Genomic DNA, 21110 nt, shown 5'->3' with positions numbered 1-21110 from the left:
ACCCCTAATTTTTAATGCATTGTTGAAGCTGCATCAAATCTTTTTTTGTGGTTTAGAAAATCAAAATCATAAAAAGCATCCCTGCCCAACTACCTTCGCAGCTAAATGTAAATCGGGGCAGGGCAATCTCAGTCGTCGAGGGCCGGAGTCCTGCAGGTTTTGGATGTTTCCCTTCTCAAACACAGCTGATGTATGATCAGCTCAGCAAGCCCTGCATAAGCCTGATAACGATCCTGTTGACTGGAATCAGCTTGTGTTGGAAGAGGGAAACCTCCAAAACCTGCAGGACTTTGGCCCTCGACACCCTCCCCTGCTGTAAATGCTGCTCAATCGGATACAAACTATTTTCATTTTATGGTACCTTTGCTTAGTGTTTCATTGTATTATGATCAACTTCAATTTGTCAACTGCAATCTTGCATTGGATTGAAGTGGGCCAATGGCCAGGCAGAACCGCTTCAATAATTTTATGTGAGGTGGTCATAACATGTTGTGTTGATTGTTGTTTCTCTGACTAAGCATGCATGTAATAAAAGACAGGCTTATAATATGACCGATATATACATATGTTCACATCCAGTAAGTAAACGTACGAGTTGAATGAAAATTATCTGTTTTGAGCTTTTCTTTTGACAACCTGGCTTTCAAAAGCGCTTTAATTCTTGAGTGTTTTGCTATGTCACTTCCTAGTAATTATTTTCTATTTGCAAATATAGTTTCATCATAAGCCCTGATGAGGTTATACAGGCAAATGCAATCAGACTCCCAGGAACAATACATAAACACCGCTAATTTCACAAAAAACACACAAAATCCACTGAATCAGCGTGATAACGCACTTGCGATTGTTAATGTGGTCATCGGTTCAGTCAGATAGTAAAATTAGATCATAAAGCAACGAGGAATGCTTTCTTGATGCAGCATTGTTTGCTTTCGTTGCATTTCTGTACACTAAGTATCCTTTTTACGGCCCCACATGCTGACAACAATGTGCTGGTGGGGCACATGCGTCTATATATTCAGTGATGACGACAGGATTGAGGCCCTATCCAGCGGCAGCTGCTGTTTAAAAAATCTTCTCAGAATGTCAATTAGATTCCAGACAAAAATAAATCAAGTTGAAAATAAACTAGATACATTTTCAAGTTACACAAATTGAGAAAAGCCACTTTTCATGGCATGGAGTAACACTAATATAATACTCCGCTTTTGATGATATTGTGCTTTCTCAGAGCACAAACTAAGGTGGTGACCAAGAACCCGATGGTCATTTGTCAGATTTCCAAAGGTTCTGTACCTGGCGGCAAATCTTTCAGTCCTGTGTGGCCAGACGGAAGTCGCTCCTGAGTAAAATTCACATGGCTGCCCGCCTGGAGTTTGCCAAAAGTAACTTGAGGGACTCTCAGATGCAGAAAGAATATTCTGCGGTCTGATGAGACAAAGATTGAACACTTTCTGTGAATACTTATGTACATGTGATGTCTTGTTTTTTTTTTATTATCAAAAAATGTGGAAATATTTTTTCTTTTGTCATTTTGTCAATGCAGGGTATGTCTAAAATTTTGAGGGAAAAAAATGAATTTATTCCATTCTTCACTATAACTGATGTCAGATCCTCAAATATTAATCTAAACCGCACACATACTACTTGTTGTCATCACCTACTTTTTACGACCATGGTTTTCTACAGATGTTATCAGTTTCTTCCCATTGCTATCCATGACTACGGTCTACCGCTACCGCCCCACCTCACCGCATGAGTGTTATATCTTTCTCTCTCTTGGTAATGAATGGCTGCCCATTTATCTGAGTGTCAGCCGGAAGCCCTGAGGAGGTGTGTATCTCCCAAATCAATATCTCATTAGTTTAAGAAGCCCAGCCCTCTCCTTCTCTCCCCCTCCCAGCTTACGCGCTGTTTCATGTTCAATTTATTTGTGATACCATTTCATCACAGACATTTACCATTATTCCTTCTTTTCAGAATCCTTTCTCTTTCTCACAATCTATTCGTCGGGAGAGGTGTGTGGGAGGGGCTGCAATGTCGGCATGGAATGAAATGTGTCACTCGGGAAACTCCCAAATTTCCTGATCGCCACCACGTCTCTGGTTCTGACAGAACAAGATTTTATGACTTGACTTAAGTCTTGCTTGGAACAAGTCATGACTTTACTTGATTTGCTTGAAATTTGTTGGCAAATTTTTGTTGACTTCCTTGATATTTTAGAATATTTTTCCACCCACAGCACTGCAGCCAGCTGATTCTTCCGCTAGAAGTTGTTTGTCTTTTCGAAGGCGGAAGGATCAGCTGCAGTGCGTCAATTAGCCGTCTACAGGGCGCCGCGCAGTGATACGAACGAACAAAAAAGTAGTGGCTGGCGGTAATGGCGTCTGACTTTTTTCAGGAAAGGAGTATTGTGATGGAAATGTATCACGCTTTTGAACACAAATAGTTTTTAGAAGAAAAACACTTTATTTCCGAGACCACAGCCAGCTTGCTGGACTATTTTCCTCTCGTCCAACACCGGACCAGAACTCGAGTCACATAACGCTGTCAGGGGTAAGTCAGTGCTGATCGCACACACTGGAGGTGAGGATGAAATTGAGATTCATGTTAAAAAATCTGAACGATCCCTTTAACCACCAGGATCTCTCTCCATACCTTGGCCAACGGCAGAAGCAAGGATTTTTTTATATATATATATATTTTTTTTGGTATGATCACGTTTTAAATCCTTCCGCGTTGTTGTACTAGCCTGATCCTAGCTAGCGCTAGCTCTCTTGTGAGTTTATCTCTCGGCTTCACCATCCAATTTGCAAGCTCCCTTTGTTGCTACGACGGTGTGAGAGTCCAACAGCGAAGTACCGTATTTTCCGCACTATAAGGGGCACCGCATTATAAGGCGCACCTTCAATGAATGACATATTTTAAAACTTTTTTTCACATATAAGGCGCTACAGTAGAGGCTGGGGTTACGTTATGCATCCATTAGATGGTGCTGCGCTAAAGGGAATGTCAACAAAACAGTCAGATAGGTCAGTCAAACTTTATTAGTACATTACAAACCAGCTTTCTGACAACTCCATTTACTCCCAAAATGAATAAACAGCTCTTTTATTATTTTCTCAGAGGTAAAGTATTAGTATTAGCTAGCGATCCAAGATGGCGGGATCTTCTGCGCATGCGCGTCACCGATCGTGCAGGGTCACCTATAGCGTCTTGACAGCGAGACCTGTTGCGGCTCAATATTGATCCATATATAAGGCGCACCGGATTATAAGGCGCATGGTCAGCTTTTGAAAAAATTGAAGGCTTTTAGGTGCGCCTTATAGTGCGGAAAATACGGTAACTACAGATGCGTTGATACACTGCGTATCTGGGTTTTATTGACAAACTGCTTAGCAGGTGAATTTAAAGCTCATTAGCTGGCTAAATATTGCCACACACACACAAACACTATATCGCTTGAACATGTCATTGTACTCTGCATTGTCCTGCACCACCTCTCTTTTGTTTTCTTCTCTGGTCTTTCTGCCCCATCAGTGTTGCAGCTATGAGCCGTAACTCTTTATGAATGACGATAAATACTTATGGCAGGCTCATCGAGGGGCGACATAAAACACTCAAAAAGGCTTTGTCAGGAGCTACAATACCATATGTGGTGGTAGTATCTGAAGTTCATCCAGTACGCTACAAAGCAGCTGCGTCAAGAGAGAATCTGTGTGCAAACAAAAAATAATAATAATAATAATAAACAGTGGCCACTCAAAGATCACTCACAATGTGTTCTACAGTAGTCAAACTTTCCAAGCAAAATTTCCCTTAGCCAAAGAATAACGCAATATACAATCACCCAGCAACAGATGCAGGATTGTTGATATTTTACAAAATTAGAATATTCGAATAAGTCTTTTCAAATAGTACTGGTCTAAAACAAGTCCAAGCATACAATTTATTTATTGTTATACATTTGCAATTGAATCAAAGTCAATTGAATGAGTAGAATAGGGCAGAGGGAGAGCAAGGCAATAGAGATATCTCTACTGTAGCAGCAAACTTTGCTGTCCTGTGCAGAAATAGTAATACGCCATTCTCCTAGGAAACATGGGCTTTATGTTTTATTTACAAGGAGCAAAAGGTACTTTCTGGCCAAGTGGGTGTGTGCGTTTGTGTGTGCTTATTTGTATATTGTATGTTTCAGGAGGCATGTGTGTATGCTATGGAATTTCCATGTTTTCAGTAACTCTGTCAAAAGCCACATTGCTTTTCGGGCTCTGCCCGGTCAGGCCTCATGGGTGCAGTTGCGGCCACCCGACGCTCATTTTTGAGCCGCACCTGCAGAGGTGAGCCCCAGTGATCTGCATCCGAATGCAGACGTGCCTGTCTCCAAAAATTGGGCCTTCTGTCTCTTAAATGCACGAGTACAGTCAATGAATGAGGCTATCGTTGCCAACTGTCTATCAATTATTCATTCTTTATGCTTTATTCTTCTTCCTCTATTCTTCTTCTTCATTCTCATTATGTTTCGAAAACAGAGCTAACATAATTTTGGACAGCTGGGGGACAGCCTAAGAAAAGCAAAAAATCCTTAAATTGTTCAATTATTCAATCAAGTAATCAGTTATATGTAGTGTGAGTTTTTTTTTTAAAAAGATGTTACTACTCCAAAAACAAAAATGCATTACAATAAGTAAAGTTATGAATTATTGATCTATTAAAGGCCCTATATAATCATCTCAGTTATTCCACTTTAAAACTTTTTTCTTAGAAATATTACATCTTGTATATTTATTCCTTAAAAAAAAGGAAAAAAAAGTGTTTTTATAACAAAAAGGACATTCAAGCATTTTTTTTTTTAAACTTTCGATCTATTGATACATTGGAAGTTATTGAAAATATCTGACGTGTTGAAGTAAAAAATAAATAAATAAATATATATATATATATATATATATATAAATAAATAAATATATATATATATATATATATATATATATATATATATATATATATATATATATATATGTTATTGTATCAATTATTGGAACACTTTTATAACAGGGACCATTAATGGTCCCTAGGGCCGATAGTGTTTTTTTTTTTAAACCTGTTACTACTTCAAAAATATGAAAATATGTATATGTAAGTGTGTATAAGTTATATGTAAAGTGTCAGTTTTTTTTTTTTTTTTTTAAAAGATGTTACTTCCCCAAAAATAAAAATGCATTAAAATAAGTGATGTTATGAATTATTGACCTATTAAAGGCCCTAATATAATCATCTCAGTTTCCACTTTGGAACTTTTTTTCTTGGAAATATTGCATATTTTGTGTTTATGGCTTATTTAAAAATAAATAACTAAACATTATAGCTATACATCCATCAGAAGTTATTAAAAAGATCTGATGCGTTGAAAGTAAAACAAAAACAAAACAAAAAAAACTTATTGTTGTATTAATTATTTAAACACTTTTAAAACTGGGAACATTTATGGTTCGTAGGGGTTATAGTGTGAGTTTTTTAAAAGGTCCCTCAAAGGTTAATCTTGATAATCATGTCTAAAAAACAACATAATTTTCTCTTTTGGTAAACATTTAATCACTTTACTGTTGTTTCAAACTAAAACAAAAATATTTGTTGCGTAACAATTTTAATAATTGAGCATGATAAGTTGTGTAATGTTCCAAATGACAAGATGGTTTTGGCATTTACCACAATTAAAAAAATATAAAAATAAACAAGAGGTTCTTACTTTGCTGTTCACCTTTTGCCAGGCGCTGTGGGGAATGACTGACGGAACGAGATTGCTATAGTGGGAATCGGTTTCTGCCAGCATGGCCATTCTGAGCTGCTACTCCCTGACACTACGATAGTATTAAATGCCTCAGGGCTGCTGGGTGAAGGTTTCCGGAGAGAGCCCCATCAGTATAGGAGCAGTCTTCTAGTACAGAGATGGGTCCTTTGAGTTACCAAGGCTTGCTACAGTATCTGTGGGTAAAGTGGGCTCAGCTAAATAAGACAGTTTCGGAAGTTGTCATACTCCCGTTTGGATCGAGGGCAGATCGAGACTTTGTTATACAGTGAGGAGAAACTTGAAACTGAACACGTTTATAAAAATAGCATTCCAAAAGGGAAAATGGGCCCAAGTTTGAACTCAATGCTCAGTGTTGTTTCGCCGTAGATTTAATGAAACCGACAGGCCAGCGGAGTGGTCACAGCAGATCCATGACAGTGACTCCAGTGTCATTTAAGAATCAATAAAGCACAGGCAGCAGGATGAGTGCAGGAGTGTGAAAGTGGATGTGTAGTGTTGTGTGTGGGGCCATTTGGTTTCTTTTAGCCATTGTCAGCAGAATGGGGTGTTTAATGTGAAACTGCTCTCCTCTCCATCTCTGACACACACTCTCAAGCACAATGATGTACTAAAACCGCACACACGGACGGTGCAAGCGCTCAGTCCTCCATGACCATCTAATGGGTTATTTGTTCTCTCGTTTTGTGCCCATCTCACTTCACACATACCAACCCTGACACCCACTTGAGTCGCATCTCGTACCTCCTAGATCCACAATACCATCAAGAGAAACATACAAACTCATACCTTCAATTAAAAATATTTTTTAGTCCACGCAAATTGATTGATCGATTGGAGGTGATTGACACAGAGTTTTTATTTTGCTTTACAGTCTGCATCGTGTGAGGAATTTAGCCTGAGTTAGCACACATGCATTATCCAACAAAGATGAGTGCATTTTTCACACAGACACACACACTCTCTTTCTCTCGCTCACACACTCAAGCAAATATGCGTGCACAACCATTAATTCCACCACTCGCCCATTAGTCTTGCATTGTTCCCCTCCAACACTGACACAAGCTGATAATGCTAGCTTAGATTATTCTCAGATCAGCAGTTTTGACACTGACCGAGGTTCTATAGAATGTTTACTTAGCCCTTTTGAAAGTATTATCCTATAGAGGAATATCTATGCCTCCGCAAACTTTTTCTCTTTTCATCCACATTTAACAAAACTTTATTATTGCAAGTAAAACTGACTAATTAGTGTTACTTTGGGAGTTAGTTGAGCTCATGCAAATCTGACAGGTGGCATTTTTGTATTTACAAAAAAATATTGCAGGATATTAGGGGTGTGAATTGCCTAGTACCTGACGATTCGATCCGTATCACGATTCATAGGTCACGATTCGATTCGATACCGATATGAATTTACAAGTCGATTGTTGCAATTTTTTTTACTCAAATTTAGAAAATATCATTCAGTAAACTTATACATATACACTGTAAGATTTATATGAAAATGTATTATTTATTGATCTGAAACTTCAGTCTTATAACTGTGAGTCACTGTATTTAACAAACAGGTTGTAACATTTTTCATGTTTGAACAGTGTTGAAATAAAATATTAATGCTTAATGTTCCATTAATATAACATTCTTCCATGCTTAAGGTGTGAAAGTTACTTTTTTTTAAATATTTTTCCATCAAAAATGGATGTTAAAAAAATCGATTCGGCTGCCTATTGAATCGATTCGAGAATTGTGTGCTGTAGTATCGCGATATATTGCCGAATCGATTTTTTTTAACACCACTACAGGATATGTAAGTGCCTACATTTGCGCAACTAAGGAAAAAAAAAGACATGAAATTACTGCTACGGCATCGTGTGATGATCTATTCTTACGTGCTAAGATAACTATCTTGTTTGTAAATGGGTGTTTGCTGTGTTAAAACTGTGACAATAGGGTGGCCAGATTTTCAATATGTGACACTACTAATTTATCTGAAAATCAATGATACAATTATACTGATGACCTGTGGTTGTGCTTTCATTTTAGACGCTAAATGCTGTCTTGGTTGACAGTGGACTATATGCACAAAGCACTTCCACATTCGACGTATTAATGCACCCAACTTTCCGGTGCGGGGAGACACAAAATCACCACCAAACATTAACATAAGCCCAGATGTGTAGACTGAGAAAAAGTTAAAATGTGTACATCCTGTATTTAAAAAGTGCATTTTCCTGAGTGAAAACGTCAGACCGGGCCTTTAACCCATGAACGCCGTTGTTTCTAAATAATCAAGTCCGAGGTATAGGATGGAGCCAAAAGGGTGTGAGTTCTCATGCATCATCCTACTTTTGTACTCCTGTTAGGTCATACAGAAAGTTTTCACAAATATTTAAAAAGTGACATTTTTGAAAGCGGCAAATCTCTCAGTAATGTGATTGTTGGAGATGAGCAGTTAAAGACAATCAATCTCCGTTTTTACCATTTTCAAAATCTTAACATTAATTTCCAAATGTTTGCATTTAAAGGAAATCCTTAATAAGAACCTTCGTAACCGACATACCACAGAAGTGATTCCTCTGTCAAGATTAGTTGTTTTAAGACGCTCCCCTCCCATTGATGACAGTTATTGCCGGAGCTAAAAATGGACAAACACTTGCAATGGAAAAGTGTGCTGTGCTATGTTTTATGAAGCCAAGAGGCTTGATGCTGTTATTGTTCACTGTAGCACTAACCCGTGAAATAGAGTTCACCCTACCAGAGATGGCAGCTTACCGCTCAGCTATTGTACCTTGAGGCATGCGGATGTTTACAAAAAGACAGAGGTGGAGGGAAATTCAATCGAACTCCACTATGCGTATAGACCCGCACACACATACACTAATACAGCATTGTCTTTGTCCTGTGTAGCCACAGTGGGACTCATTTCAGTTTCATGTTCCGTTCATTCATTCAACCTCGCATTCAATTCCCTGCCTCCCTTTTTCACTCTGGGTGTTTACAGCACATCTGATCCCTGAATTATTTCAGGGGTTAATTGTTTCTGACGCCAAGAGCTTCACCCTCACCCCTCATCCCTCGCCACCTTTACATCTAGACCGCTTCTCCCCTTCTCTTCCTCTCCCATTTTGCTTTCAATTACCTAACTGCCACCGCTAGGCATGTAAGAAGGGAGAATAAAACACATGCAACTAGGAAAACCCACACAAGGCCTTGTATAAGATGCAAGAGGCGCTTCATCCATTTATGCATGCCTCATTTAAGTGTTCCTATTGTATGCATCCCCTGGGAGAATGTATGCAGATGAACTGGTGGCGGCGGCGGCGGTGTATGGGAGTTCACGCAAACACACACTCACAAAGTCACACGAGGCAAGCACAAATGCCTATGTAGCCAACATTTTGCTGAGGCGATGGTCTTCCTCCTGTGCAGAGAGACATAAAGATCAGTGGCCATAACGCACAGCCAAGCATACTGGAGTATATGGCCACAATCAAGCTTTTATGTGGACCTGGCACAATAAACGCTAGTGGGAACTGAAACCCCCATTCAGTGTATTGTGGCTCCTCAGAAAGTAAGCACAGTCAACCAGAAAGTTAGATTTGTGTGAGATTACTGAAAGTAAACTGGAGGAAAAGATGCCAAACAAGTGACGGACAGCTAAAGGAAGCACTCCTTTTGTTTTGCTATGGGGCACAGGTGCAGCAGATGCAATGAAAACAGCAGAGTACCCAGAATTGAACATGTGGAACACCATATGTCACATTACGTTACGCATGTGAATTAATATTGCAGATATTTGTCTGACCACTTTTTTTTCCCTCATAGTTTGTATTAAAGGAGTAAAATAAAAAAATCTACCAATTTCCCCGTAGCACAGATGGGTCAAGCAATGTAACGTGTTCACCTGCAGCCAATGATGGCAAAGCGGCCATATCATCGCTAGTCATATGAGCCAGGAGTCTTGGCCTCCTCCGAACCCCAGAGACTGACTCACCAAACTCTTGGGGTTCCATCGAACCCATATTAAAAACACTGTTTTAGAGAAAAAGTTGACAACTTGTTTTCTGTCAGTCTTGCCAAATTTTTTTTTTTTTTACTTAAATGAAGCCTGTAACGCAAGGCATTTCAGTTAGTATGAATGGGACAGGCGTCGCCAAATTTTCCCACTTTGATACTTTATTATTATTATTATTATTATTATTATTGTTACGTGTTATGTGAAAACAAAAAAAAATCATGATCATACTTCCACACAATAATTTGGAACAGATAAATATGAAAACACTTGCAGACACCCCTGCTCGAAATCATCTATTGGCATGACTGAAAGTGACAGTTGTGGCTGAAACTAAATTGAGCTGTCAAAATTAATCGACAAGTAATCAATTGTCAAATTAATCGACATATTTTAATAATCGAGTAATCGTATAGAGACATTTTTTAATTTAAAATTGTTCAGATCCGCTCTGACTTCAGCATAACGGTAATTTCTCACAGATTTCTGTAGTCCTTCACAAAAGAAGACTGATTATCTTCTGTGTTTAATCAAAGTAAGACATTAGCAAACATATGTTTTTACTTTGGAAAGCAAGGAACAAACTGGTAATGTAGTACAACATAAATTCCACTTTTTTTTTTAAATCACTATACAAATACGAGTACGAAATAACCACCAATCACTGGTTAATAAACTGTAATAAGGGGGGAAAAAATTATTATGTAATGCACTTTAATGCAAAATTTAAATTAATCCGATTAGTCAATTAATTGATTGGCTAATGGGGTATATGCCGCGGAAGAGGCGTGACGTGATTTTGCTGCACATCAGTTTGGTTCCGGTCCGGTTTGCGAACGCGCGACCGAGTGGCACAAAGTCGGAAGCACGAGTATTTTGACGCAGCTCACACGTCGCAAACCGAACCGGAACCAAACTGATGTGCAAAAAAACAGTCCCGCCTCTTCCGTGGCATATACCCCATTGAGGGATTAATTGATTAAAAAAACATATTCAATAGTGACAGCACTAAAACTAAAGCCCGAAAGCCCAGTTCAGTGTACCCGCACAAGTTTCTTACCGTTTGGGAAGTTCCTCCACATGGCGGCTCCAGAGTGGAAAGATTTCGAAATGTTCCAATGTGGACACCATAGCGGGATGTAAGCGGGATACTCCTCCAGTGATACTCCTCCAGTCTGTCAACAACAATGGCGGATAGCCGTGTCGTTGTCGTCGGTTTGCGCAACCTCCTTAGCTTATTTTTTTACAGCAAAATGTTTTGTGTGATGTTGTTGTACTTGAATCACCTGGCATTGTCACCTCTCCTGTGTTCGTTTTCAATTGATCTGTATATATTACTCGAATGCCGCCACCCCATACATGCCGTTGAAAAGCCGTTGAAACGACAGGGCGGCCATTTTGCTCTTCCCATCTCACGAGCAGACTACTGTTTAAACTACTTTGAAGACACTCTTTTCTTTTATCGCTCAGTCTCTAGACCCCTGTTGTTTCTAATAAGTACTGTCTGAAATATTCTCCAATTTCGATACTGTGAATGAATAGGCTCGTACGCCGAGAAACGTTTTTGGGAGGAGTAATATAGCGGCCTAGTGGCTTCAAAAGTCTTGGCCTATCGGCTATTCAGATCAGTGATTCGTCTTCTTCGCTGATTCTTCCTCTCCGCTTTCTGTTAACTCCCTATGGCAGCGCTACAGCGCCACTCCAGACTTGGCATGTATATTACAGCCATAAAACATCCTAGGATTCGACTTTTGGACACCTTCGTGTCTTGAAACAGTTCTGTCTGTACAAGATTTGTTTGACGAACAAAACCAGCTTTGCTTACGTGTAAACAGGGCCTACATGCTCACTAATTAGACAATGAGAGCCACCTGGACAAGGTGGACACAGGTGTCAGAGGAAACTGATTGGCTGACACAAGGGTATGTCATAACAAGCACAGGTGGACATGATAAAGCTTGACGAGACAAAGGACAGTATAACAAAACACAGGTTATAGCAGCCAAAAGAAAACATGACAACAAAAAACAAACTGACTGAGATTCTGACATTGCACGTTTCTATCTAGAATACCTTGATAGTCTTGTGATTTCATTGTACCCTGCAAAAAGACACCCTGTGGCAGATACAGCACATCAGCTCCAGAACGTACCAGAACTGAGCCTCCTCCATATTTCACAGTAGGGACCGTGTTCTTTTTTGGTATGCTTTTTGTGTCTGTGTGCATATGTAATGCTGATATACCTTGCCAAAGAGCTCCAGGTTGTTCATGCAGTTTGGCAATTATTTTACTGACTTATATTCAACAATAGTGACATAGTGAATAGTGAGTTGGTCGTCCCATCAGTACACTTTGGCTCAAAAAGTGACACAATTTTGTAACTACCTTGACCTTGGAGTTGTCACTTTTCCTGCTGCGGCCGCTTCCAGGGAGGTTGGCTTCACCACATTGAATCTTAAATTTCTGAATAATGTGTGCAACATTAACAGAATATTCCCAGATATGCTATTCACAACTTGGTGTAGTATTTATCCTTTTAAAAAAAAAAAACTGTCTGGATCCACTCTGTTTAAACAGTATTCATTAATTTATGTTTTTATTTATTTAACAGATTGAAAATCAAATATGTTGGTGGTTAGTAGCAGTAAGTTTGCCTTGTGACTAAATGTTGTTAGTTTAAAAAAACACAACAGCCACGGAGTCTCATCAGTGGCCGGCATTACCCAGCAGCATGTTGATATGTGAAAATAAAAAGGCCCATTAGTTGAAGTGAAGGAGTTTCCAATTAAATTAGATGAAATCTATGAGATTACTGCTGGTGGGGAAGCTGTGATCCCAGCATTAAAAGCTGACATCCTCTGAGCTCTGCTCTCATCATTACTATAAAAAAACAGGCTTCATGTGTTCCCTTGCTCCGTTGTCAACCATCCACCCTAAAGGAACTTCCACTGCTCTTTATCCTCCTAATCACTAATCGAAAAGTAGCGCCCCAGCTGCACTATAACAACCACTCCTCCCCCTTAAGCAAATGACTTTTCCCGGTCTTTCGAAACCTAGTGGGGATTTAGTGAATGACATGATTGATTTTTATATTGTAGCATTACATCCTTGTTGCCTTTTATGTGTTGATACATTTTCTTAAATCCACACATGCTGGTTGTTATATTAGGCCTACCTTTAATTGTGGATGGTGTTTTTGTATGTTATTCATTTTAAACATAAGCGGGACTATGGCACCTCTAAGTCATATCAATTACGTGATATACGCCATCCTCTCTTCTTTAACTCATTCAAACCCAAAAAGGTATGTATACGTTTTTTTAATAGTTTGTCCTTCACTCCCCAAAAACGTATTTATATGTTTTTATGTTTGTTTTGTTTTAATGCTAAAGCATACAGAAAGCTTTGATAGTGTCAGACATGAAGCGGTTTCTTAAAACAATGGTAGCTATTACAAAAACGGCCAGCAGGTGGCAGCAGAGTATAAGACATCATCCAGGGCCATGTTGCAACAAGCTCTTTTTGCCATTGTTTTCACCAGGAATATGAATGACGACGCTATATTCTAATGCTAATCGCTGCAAAACGAAAACATACAAAAACACTTTTTTTTCCCCGGTTGATAGAAGAGATGCTAATCTTTCTTTTGGTGGGCTCCACGTTTTGATAGCAATAGAACAGAATATTCTGTGGACCTTGCAAAATCAGTCAAAATCCAGTAAAACAGCTGGGGGCGAAGTGGGTTGCTTCAGTAAAAATTGCTGGGAGTGAATGAGTTAATGTCACCTGTTTCCTGATGCAAATCTGCTTCTTCCTTGACAATCGTGCCATGTTCTTGAAAAATAATACGGTACACGGTACAGTATACAGTGGACACCCGTATACTCGCTGCTCAGCTCCCACATTTTTTTTTTCTCATTTTTAAAAACCTTTCCATAAGCAATCACCCCTCACTTTTCTGTAATTTTCTATCTTCTATCATCATGGACCTAATGCGTACACACACATACATCAATATTAGTGTTTATACCAATGTGATATTTTTTCTTATTCCTCCATCTTCTTTCCTTTTTGAATCGCAAGTGTTGTCAATTGTTTCTTTATCATTCTATCGTGTGGCGTTATGAGTCAAATTGCTTCACATGTTGCAATTCAGTGACTGTGTTTAATCTTCTATGTGCACTGGCATTTGGGAGCTCCCATTAACATTTGCTACATGTGGTTTAGTTAAGTCGGTGCTGAGCTACTTCCAGGCGCCACAACCATTTGTCTTGCTTTGCCAGAATATTTTGTCAGGCTGGAGTGCTCGGACACCTGCTGGGGAAGTGATGCAAAAATGTGTTTGAGGTGATGGTGAACAGAGTAGGGGGAGGAGGTAAAGGGGAGTAAATTGGATTTTTTTTTTTTTTTTGAAAACTGCATTTTAAACCATCAATTATTCAATTACACTCAAATGCTAAGTACTATATTTTCCTTTGTGATTAAAAATTAAAAACAGGTGAACGTTACCCTTAAATTAACCTTGACTACAAACCCCTAAAAGGGAGAGGAAAGTCACAATTTACTGCAAAGAGTTATCTTTCATCATTGCTACGCTCATCAGGATCATGTTGATCCACTTAATCGCATCCAATGTGGATGAAGGTGTTGTCGAAGAATCCGCAGCTCCGATTACTATCACCAATATCACCAAATTAGTGATGGTAATTTCAGACCTTTTGAAAGTGACCCCTCAAATTTTTTTGTTGCTTTAAATTACGTGTAAAATGAAGTAGTAAATTAAAAATAGATTGTGAATATGCATTATCAAAATTGCTTTATAAATTCACATACTAAAAATGACTAACTATGGAAAGAAACACATGAATGCTGCCTGCATTAGAAATTGCAGACCTCAAATTAAATACTTTAAGTTGCACTTGTCATGGATTTTTTTGGAATTGACTTGGGAAACATAATTGAATGGGTAGAATCTGCACACTGGGCAGGGTTGCCAACTTGCCATACTTTCCTCATCTTAGATATTTGGAATTTGCTGAGTATGAATTTATTGCACTTTTTCCTAAACACTCCCTTTTGCTCTTGGGCAGCACTTGGACTCAATTTGCAAATTCGGTCTCATCTTCCACTATCTCTTCAGCCCCTGCTCAGTGTGTGATAGGACACAGGAGGATGATGTAATTTGATTGGAGGTATTAAAGTTGATTTGATTAAACATGGGTCAAATTACCGGCTGGTTAATGGAATCAGGCCCAGTCACCTGCCGGGTGGCCCCTAGACGAGTCACACGCACACATACGCGCACATACAAACCTAACCCAATCATGTTCCTTGAGCGATCGCACAAGCTGGCAGTCGCTCAGATAAGGAAGCACGGTGACATCACTCGCTTCTACTCAGCGATGTCTGACATAATTCCATATGGTCAGTTAGAATGACTGCTGGTTTAATTTTATTTCAAACCTATGGCCCTAATCTTGTTATTCGTCCTCCCACTATTCATTAGAGACCATTGTAACCACAACAGGTGTGGAGACGCCTTTAATTACAGAGATGACAGATGTGGCTCAGTGCAGACGATGGTAACTGTTGTAAATTTGAAATGTTAGACGATGCTAGGCAGCGTGGGAAAACGGCAACTGTTTTTGTTCTTTTTACATTTTCCTTATCGTGCTTTTAATTCACCACAGCTACCATTAATCCTACTACTGTACTCACATTAGTATCGACCCATTCCAAAGACAATATTCTCTTTGTGGTGTTTACAAAGTTGCTTATAGAAAATTCAATTCATAATGTAGTTTGAAAAAGTACTCACAACCATAATTCCTTAACTCTTTGACCGCCGACAACGTTTAATAACGATCAGTAAAATCACGACGTATGCCGCCATATACGTTAAATGACGTCAACTAAGTTATTTATTTATTTATTTATTTATTTATTTTTTTCTCAGTGCAACGTACAAGTGCATTGCTGCCTGGTCAATGGGTTGTGGAATCAAAAACACTCTATGGCCAACAGATGGAAGCATTGTATCTCTTTTCGTGAACGACCAAAGCCTTTGTCATATCAAAGTTTTTTTTTTTTTTTTTTTTTTTTTTTAATATTATTACGTGTGGCAGTAAAAGAGTTATATAAGTTAATTTGTCTGAATATGCTGCAATACATATATCAAGTGAGACAATACACACATGTACCCAAAAACCATACAGACATTAACTCACTCATTCCCTGCCAGTTTCACTGAGGCATCCGCCTTCGCTCCTGCCTGTTTTTCTGGATTTTGGCTGATTTTGCAAGGCCCACAGGTTATTGTGTTCATTGATATAAAAACATGGACCCCACCAGAAGAAAGAGGCTCATTCTTTTATCAGGGGAAAAAAAGTATATTCCTATCTGTTTCCATTTTTCCAGCAATTAGCATTAGAAGTTTCATCATTATTCACAAATCTATTTAGAACTGTGGTGGATTCAGCTTGTTTTCAATGGCCCTGGTTGATCTCTTATTTTCTCTTGTTTTTGCACTTACTGCCATTGCTTCACCCGTTCTCTGCAGTTCAGAGGCTGCATCAAGGCCTTTTATATGCTCTGGCATTAAAAGAAAAACATAAAAAACATATAAATACGTCTTTGGGACAATTAAAACATTTAAAATGGAACGTATTTATACGTTTTTGGGAGCAAATGAGTTAATAGCCAAACACCTGGCAAAAAAAGCGAGAATGTCAAAAACCTGGCTGCAGGGCAATAATCCAACATGACCGTGACCCCAAACACAGCTCCAAGATGATCACTGCCTTGCTAAAAAGTCTGAGGATCAAGGCAATGGACTGGTCAAACGTGTCTCCAGACATAAACCCTATTGAACATCTCTGAGTTGTCCTCAAATAGAAAGTGGAGGAGCATAACGTCTTGAATATTCCCCAGCTCCGTGATGTTGTCTTGGAGTAGTGGAAGAGGATTCCAGTGGCAACCTGTGAAGCTCTGGTGAACTCCTTGCCCAAGAGATTTCAGGCAGTGCCAGAAAATTGACACTTTGGGCATTTTCACTTTGGGGTGTACTAACTTTTGTTGTCAGTTTAGCTATTAATAGCTGTATTTTAAAAGAACATTACATTAGCAAGCTGTGCAATGACTACTTTTGATTGTTTCAAAGTTTCGTTTTTTGAATGTTGTCCCATTGAATAGCTCTACGGGTAATTAAATATCCGCAGAAATGTGAGGGGTGTACTCACTTTTGTGAGATACTGTATGAGTAACACAAATACTGGTATGGCGGTATTATTGATGGTTATGGTTTTTGACTTTTCATGTCCATTTCTGTCACATTTTTACTCATTTGGCCGCATATTCAGGGGTCAGCAATGTTTTCCCCTGCCTCCCTCCGTGCATACTGTTAGACTAGATTAAATAGGTGACGTGAGCTAGGCCGTCGTGGTTGAAACCAGTTAAGACTATTGGAAAAGGCCTCAATACTGCATTACAACAGTTGTATCGGCATCGGCAAGTACTAACAAGTAACATGCCAATACCATTATTTCTGACGCTAATCTAGGACTTTGAATGCAACATCTTATATCTTGCTTTTGCACGACATTCACTGATGTGTGACATGTTTACTGCTTGCCAAACCAAGATATCCTATTGGCCCTTGAATGTTCTGAGCCAATGACAAGACAGCTTTTTCCTATAAAAACAAAAAATAAACTAGGTATCGTCAATCGGAATCGGTATCGGGGGCCAAAAAATGGTATCCGATCAACACTAGTTAAGACCATAAGATGGATGAACGGTCAAGACAGTATGAGAGTAGAAACCATTTTGAATAGACCTTCTTCCTCATCCAGCAGGAAAGGCTCCACAGCTGTGTACTCGATCTTTCTGGCATATAGTAAATTGTTGTTATTATTCGTATAGTGAGCATTAAAGATAAAAGAAACGGTGAATGACTTTTTTTTTTTTTTTTTTTTTTTTTTTTAGCAGAATGGCCAAGGCTGAAAATGGGTCACAAAACAAATATGGTTTTAATATTTTTATTTTGGTTTTTCATTTAATTTTAAATATTTACCACTTTTTCCCCCTTTATGGCCACAGGACAAATTTGCTTTGCTGTAATGTTTTTTTTCTTTTCTTTTTTTTCAATCGTTTGTTTTTGTTAAACCTGTTCCCATTTTTGTGCGTGTTAAAAGGAAACTTAGAATAGAAAATATCTTTCTTTATTAGTACTTATGCTGTGCTGCATTTGATATGGGCATTAGTCTGTATTATTTCAAGTATGTTATATGTTGCAAATGTTGTGATGCGACATTCTGCTTAACAGCCAATTATGTGTTTGCCAAATGCAATCCTGTTTAACTCTTATCTCATTATCTTGTATTTATTTTAAAGCTATTAAAATATTTTTTTCTTTTTACTCAAACCGCTAATTCTCTATATTTCTATCTCTTTCCTTCTCTAACCCTCCTCACTCTCTCGCTCTCCCTATCACGTTCAATGAGAGCAACACATTAGATTAATGGCGGCCATTTAAGAAATGCTCACATTCACACAATTGCCACCATCTTGCACTCGCCATATACATTTTTAATCAGAATTGGCCTCGACTTGCCATTACACCAAACTAATTACGACAATACAGCAGCAGCGAGAGGCACGAGGTACCACATCCTGTTCTTCCTCTCTGTCTAAGCCGGCGGAACCACCAGAAGTGTTGTAAACGCTTCTGTCTGCCTATTTTGTGTATTTTTATTTCTTTCACACAATTCCAGCACAAATTTGTATTTTTTTTCCACCCTTCTGCAATATAGTCAACATGACTGTAGCATTCAATATACACCTTCCATCAACTAAAGCAGGGGTGTCAAACTCATATTAGCTCATGGGCCACATGGAGGGAAATATGTTACCAAGCGGGCAGGATCGGTAAAATCATGGTTTATCACTTAACTCATTAACTGGCAGCCATTTTCACAGAAGCAATCCCGTTCGCTCCCGGCTGTTTTACTGGATTTTGACTGATTTTGCAAGGCCCACAGAATATTGTGTTCTATTGCTATAAAAGCATGGAACCTATCAAAAGAAAGATTAAAGTCTCTTCTTTTCATCAGGAAAAAAAAGTATGTTTCTATTAGTGCTGTCAAAGTTAAAGCGTTAACTAATTAATCACAAAAAATTATCGCATTAATCATTGTATTACCACAGATTAATCACACTATTAACTTTGACCGCAGATGATCCATTTTAGCCGACAGCAAATGATTACATTAAAGGTAGCTGTTGGAGTTTGAGCAATAAACATAACTACATGAATTAAAGTAAAGCATTTAATAAATGTTTACATATGCTGTAGGTCATTTTTTCCCATTTTAAATTATGCAAATAATTAATTGATTAGAAAAAGCAGGATGAGCGTGTGCAGTGGATATAAATTTTTGAAGACATCCTCATAACATTAAATGTAGAAAAAAATTAACACATAACAAATGCGCTTCAAATTTAGCGGGAAAAATATGTTGGGGAAAAAAAAACATTTTTAAGTCAGTGATTAATCATGATTAATCAAAATGCTAAAATGTGATTAATCTGATTAAAAAATTTAATCGTTTGACAGCTCTAGTTTCTGTTTCCGTTTTGCAGCAATTAGCATTAGAAGAGAGCTAAGGTTCATCAGTTTTCACAAATCTATTTAAAATTGTAAGTCATTGAGCTTTTTTTCTACATGGCCCTGGTTGATCTCCTTTGCTCTGCTGCCACCTACTGGCCATTTGTGTAATAACTACCATTTCTGCAACCGTTCTTTGCAGTTGAGAGGCTGCATCAAAGCCTTCTGTATGCTCTCGCATAAAAAAAATACAAAAAACACTTGACTCTTGGAACATTAAAAAAAACCCAACGTATTTATACGTTATTGGGAGCAAATGAGTTAAAAACAATTGGTGTCAATTATATGCAGATTTTTCTTTTTTTTTTTTCCTTTTTTTTGAGGGGGGGGTGTCAGCCCTATATTAGCGGGGCTCAACTGTAAATATATTTCATAAAAAGATACCACGAATGCAAATGCAAAATTACCGGTAATTGAATTTGTGTCGTATTTATCACGTTTATGTCAGTCTATGATTTTATTATTATTATTATTATTATTATTATTATTATTATTATTATTTTATTTTATTTATTTATTTATTTTTTTTTTTTTTTTTTTTTTTACATAACTTCAGGTGGTGTGTAAAATAATGACCAGGGCAATTACATGCACAAGTTGCATTGCTTATGTGAAGAGTGCTTGTGAAACCACAAATTTCTATGTGTTGATTGTGGCCGGCTGATTAATTGGTCCGACTTCTAATTTTTATTTATTTATTTTTTAACTTTACAAAATCATCTCGTGGGCCGGATTGAACTCCTTTGTGGGCCTGATCCGGCCCGCGGACCGTATGTGAACTAAAGTGACTCATATGAACCCAAACTTAAGCTCTGCTGATCTAGTAGGATTTTCCTGACATTTGCTTAATCAGATCTTACAGCAGTAGCCATTGCACATAAAAAGCTTTACATTTTATCAGTAGGTTTTGTAGATAATTCCTTCATCTTTTATTTAAAGTTCAATGATTACAGCACCTAGATCTTCACTTTTAACGCTAAACTGTACGGCGCTAAAGTACATCTTGAGTCAAAGCACTAATGTGAGCTCTTTCTCTGTCTAAGTAATGGCACTAACGTTTATGTCACTGATAGTTAAACTGGTTCTCTCTGTCTCTTTTGTGCTTGTCTAGAGGCCCCTTCACCGCGACCAGTCGGCTGTACATGGAGACCCCCAGTTGGGCAGGTTGGTGTGTATTTTTCTACTCGCGCTTCCGTTGCACACAATCTCCCAAATCTCATACCACCTCGGGTGCCCAGGTGAATGTTTGTGTGTGTGTGCGTGCGTCCGTTTATGTATGTGAGTGCGCAGCCAGCTGTCTTTCCGAGTGTGTGTATGCGCCGAGTGAGAATGTGCTGACTGCAGTGCTTTGGGTTCTGGGCATGCCCACTCTTAGTGGCTATAAATCCTGAGCGCAGTGCTCTGACTGTGTCAGCAGTCCAGCCAATGAATGGATATTAAACGCCACAAAAAAGCCTCTTTAATTCAGCTGCTGCTTGTGCCATGCTGTTGGACATGCTCTCTCTCTCTCTCTCTCTTCACCTCTTTCCTTCTTTTTCTCGCTTGTCTCTTTTCCTGCTGTGTAATGATGGAATGTCATTTTCATTCGAGCCTTTCGGGTTGAAATATGTGAAATGTC

The 21110-nt window shown here is 38.5% G+C and overlaps 1 protein-coding gene across 9 annotated transcripts in view; it reads left to right on the top strand.

The window, feature by feature from the left end:
• Positions 1–21110, top strand: part of rbfox3a (RNA binding fox-1 homolog 3a) — a 509587-nt gene that overhangs the window by 205228 nt on the left and 283249 nt on the right. For all 9 annotated transcript variants that reach the window (XM_077501734.1, XM_077501742.1, XM_077501745.1 and 6 more), the window contains one exon: positions 20604–20656. In XM_077501734.1, the coding sequence (XP_077357860.1) occupies positions 20604–20656 (53 nt within the window). The remainder of the gene's footprint in view (positions 1–20603; positions 20657–21110) is intronic.

This window comes from Festucalex cinctus, chromosome 17 (genome assembly GCF_051991245.1).
Source record: "Festucalex cinctus isolate MCC-2025b chromosome 17, RoL_Fcin_1.0, whole genome shotgun sequence".
NCBI classification, from domain to species: Eukaryota; Metazoa; Chordata; class Actinopteri; order Syngnathiformes; family Syngnathidae; genus Festucalex; species Festucalex cinctus.
Note: the sequence above shows the minus strand (reverse complement) of the source record. Positions and strands in the feature narration are given on the sequence as shown.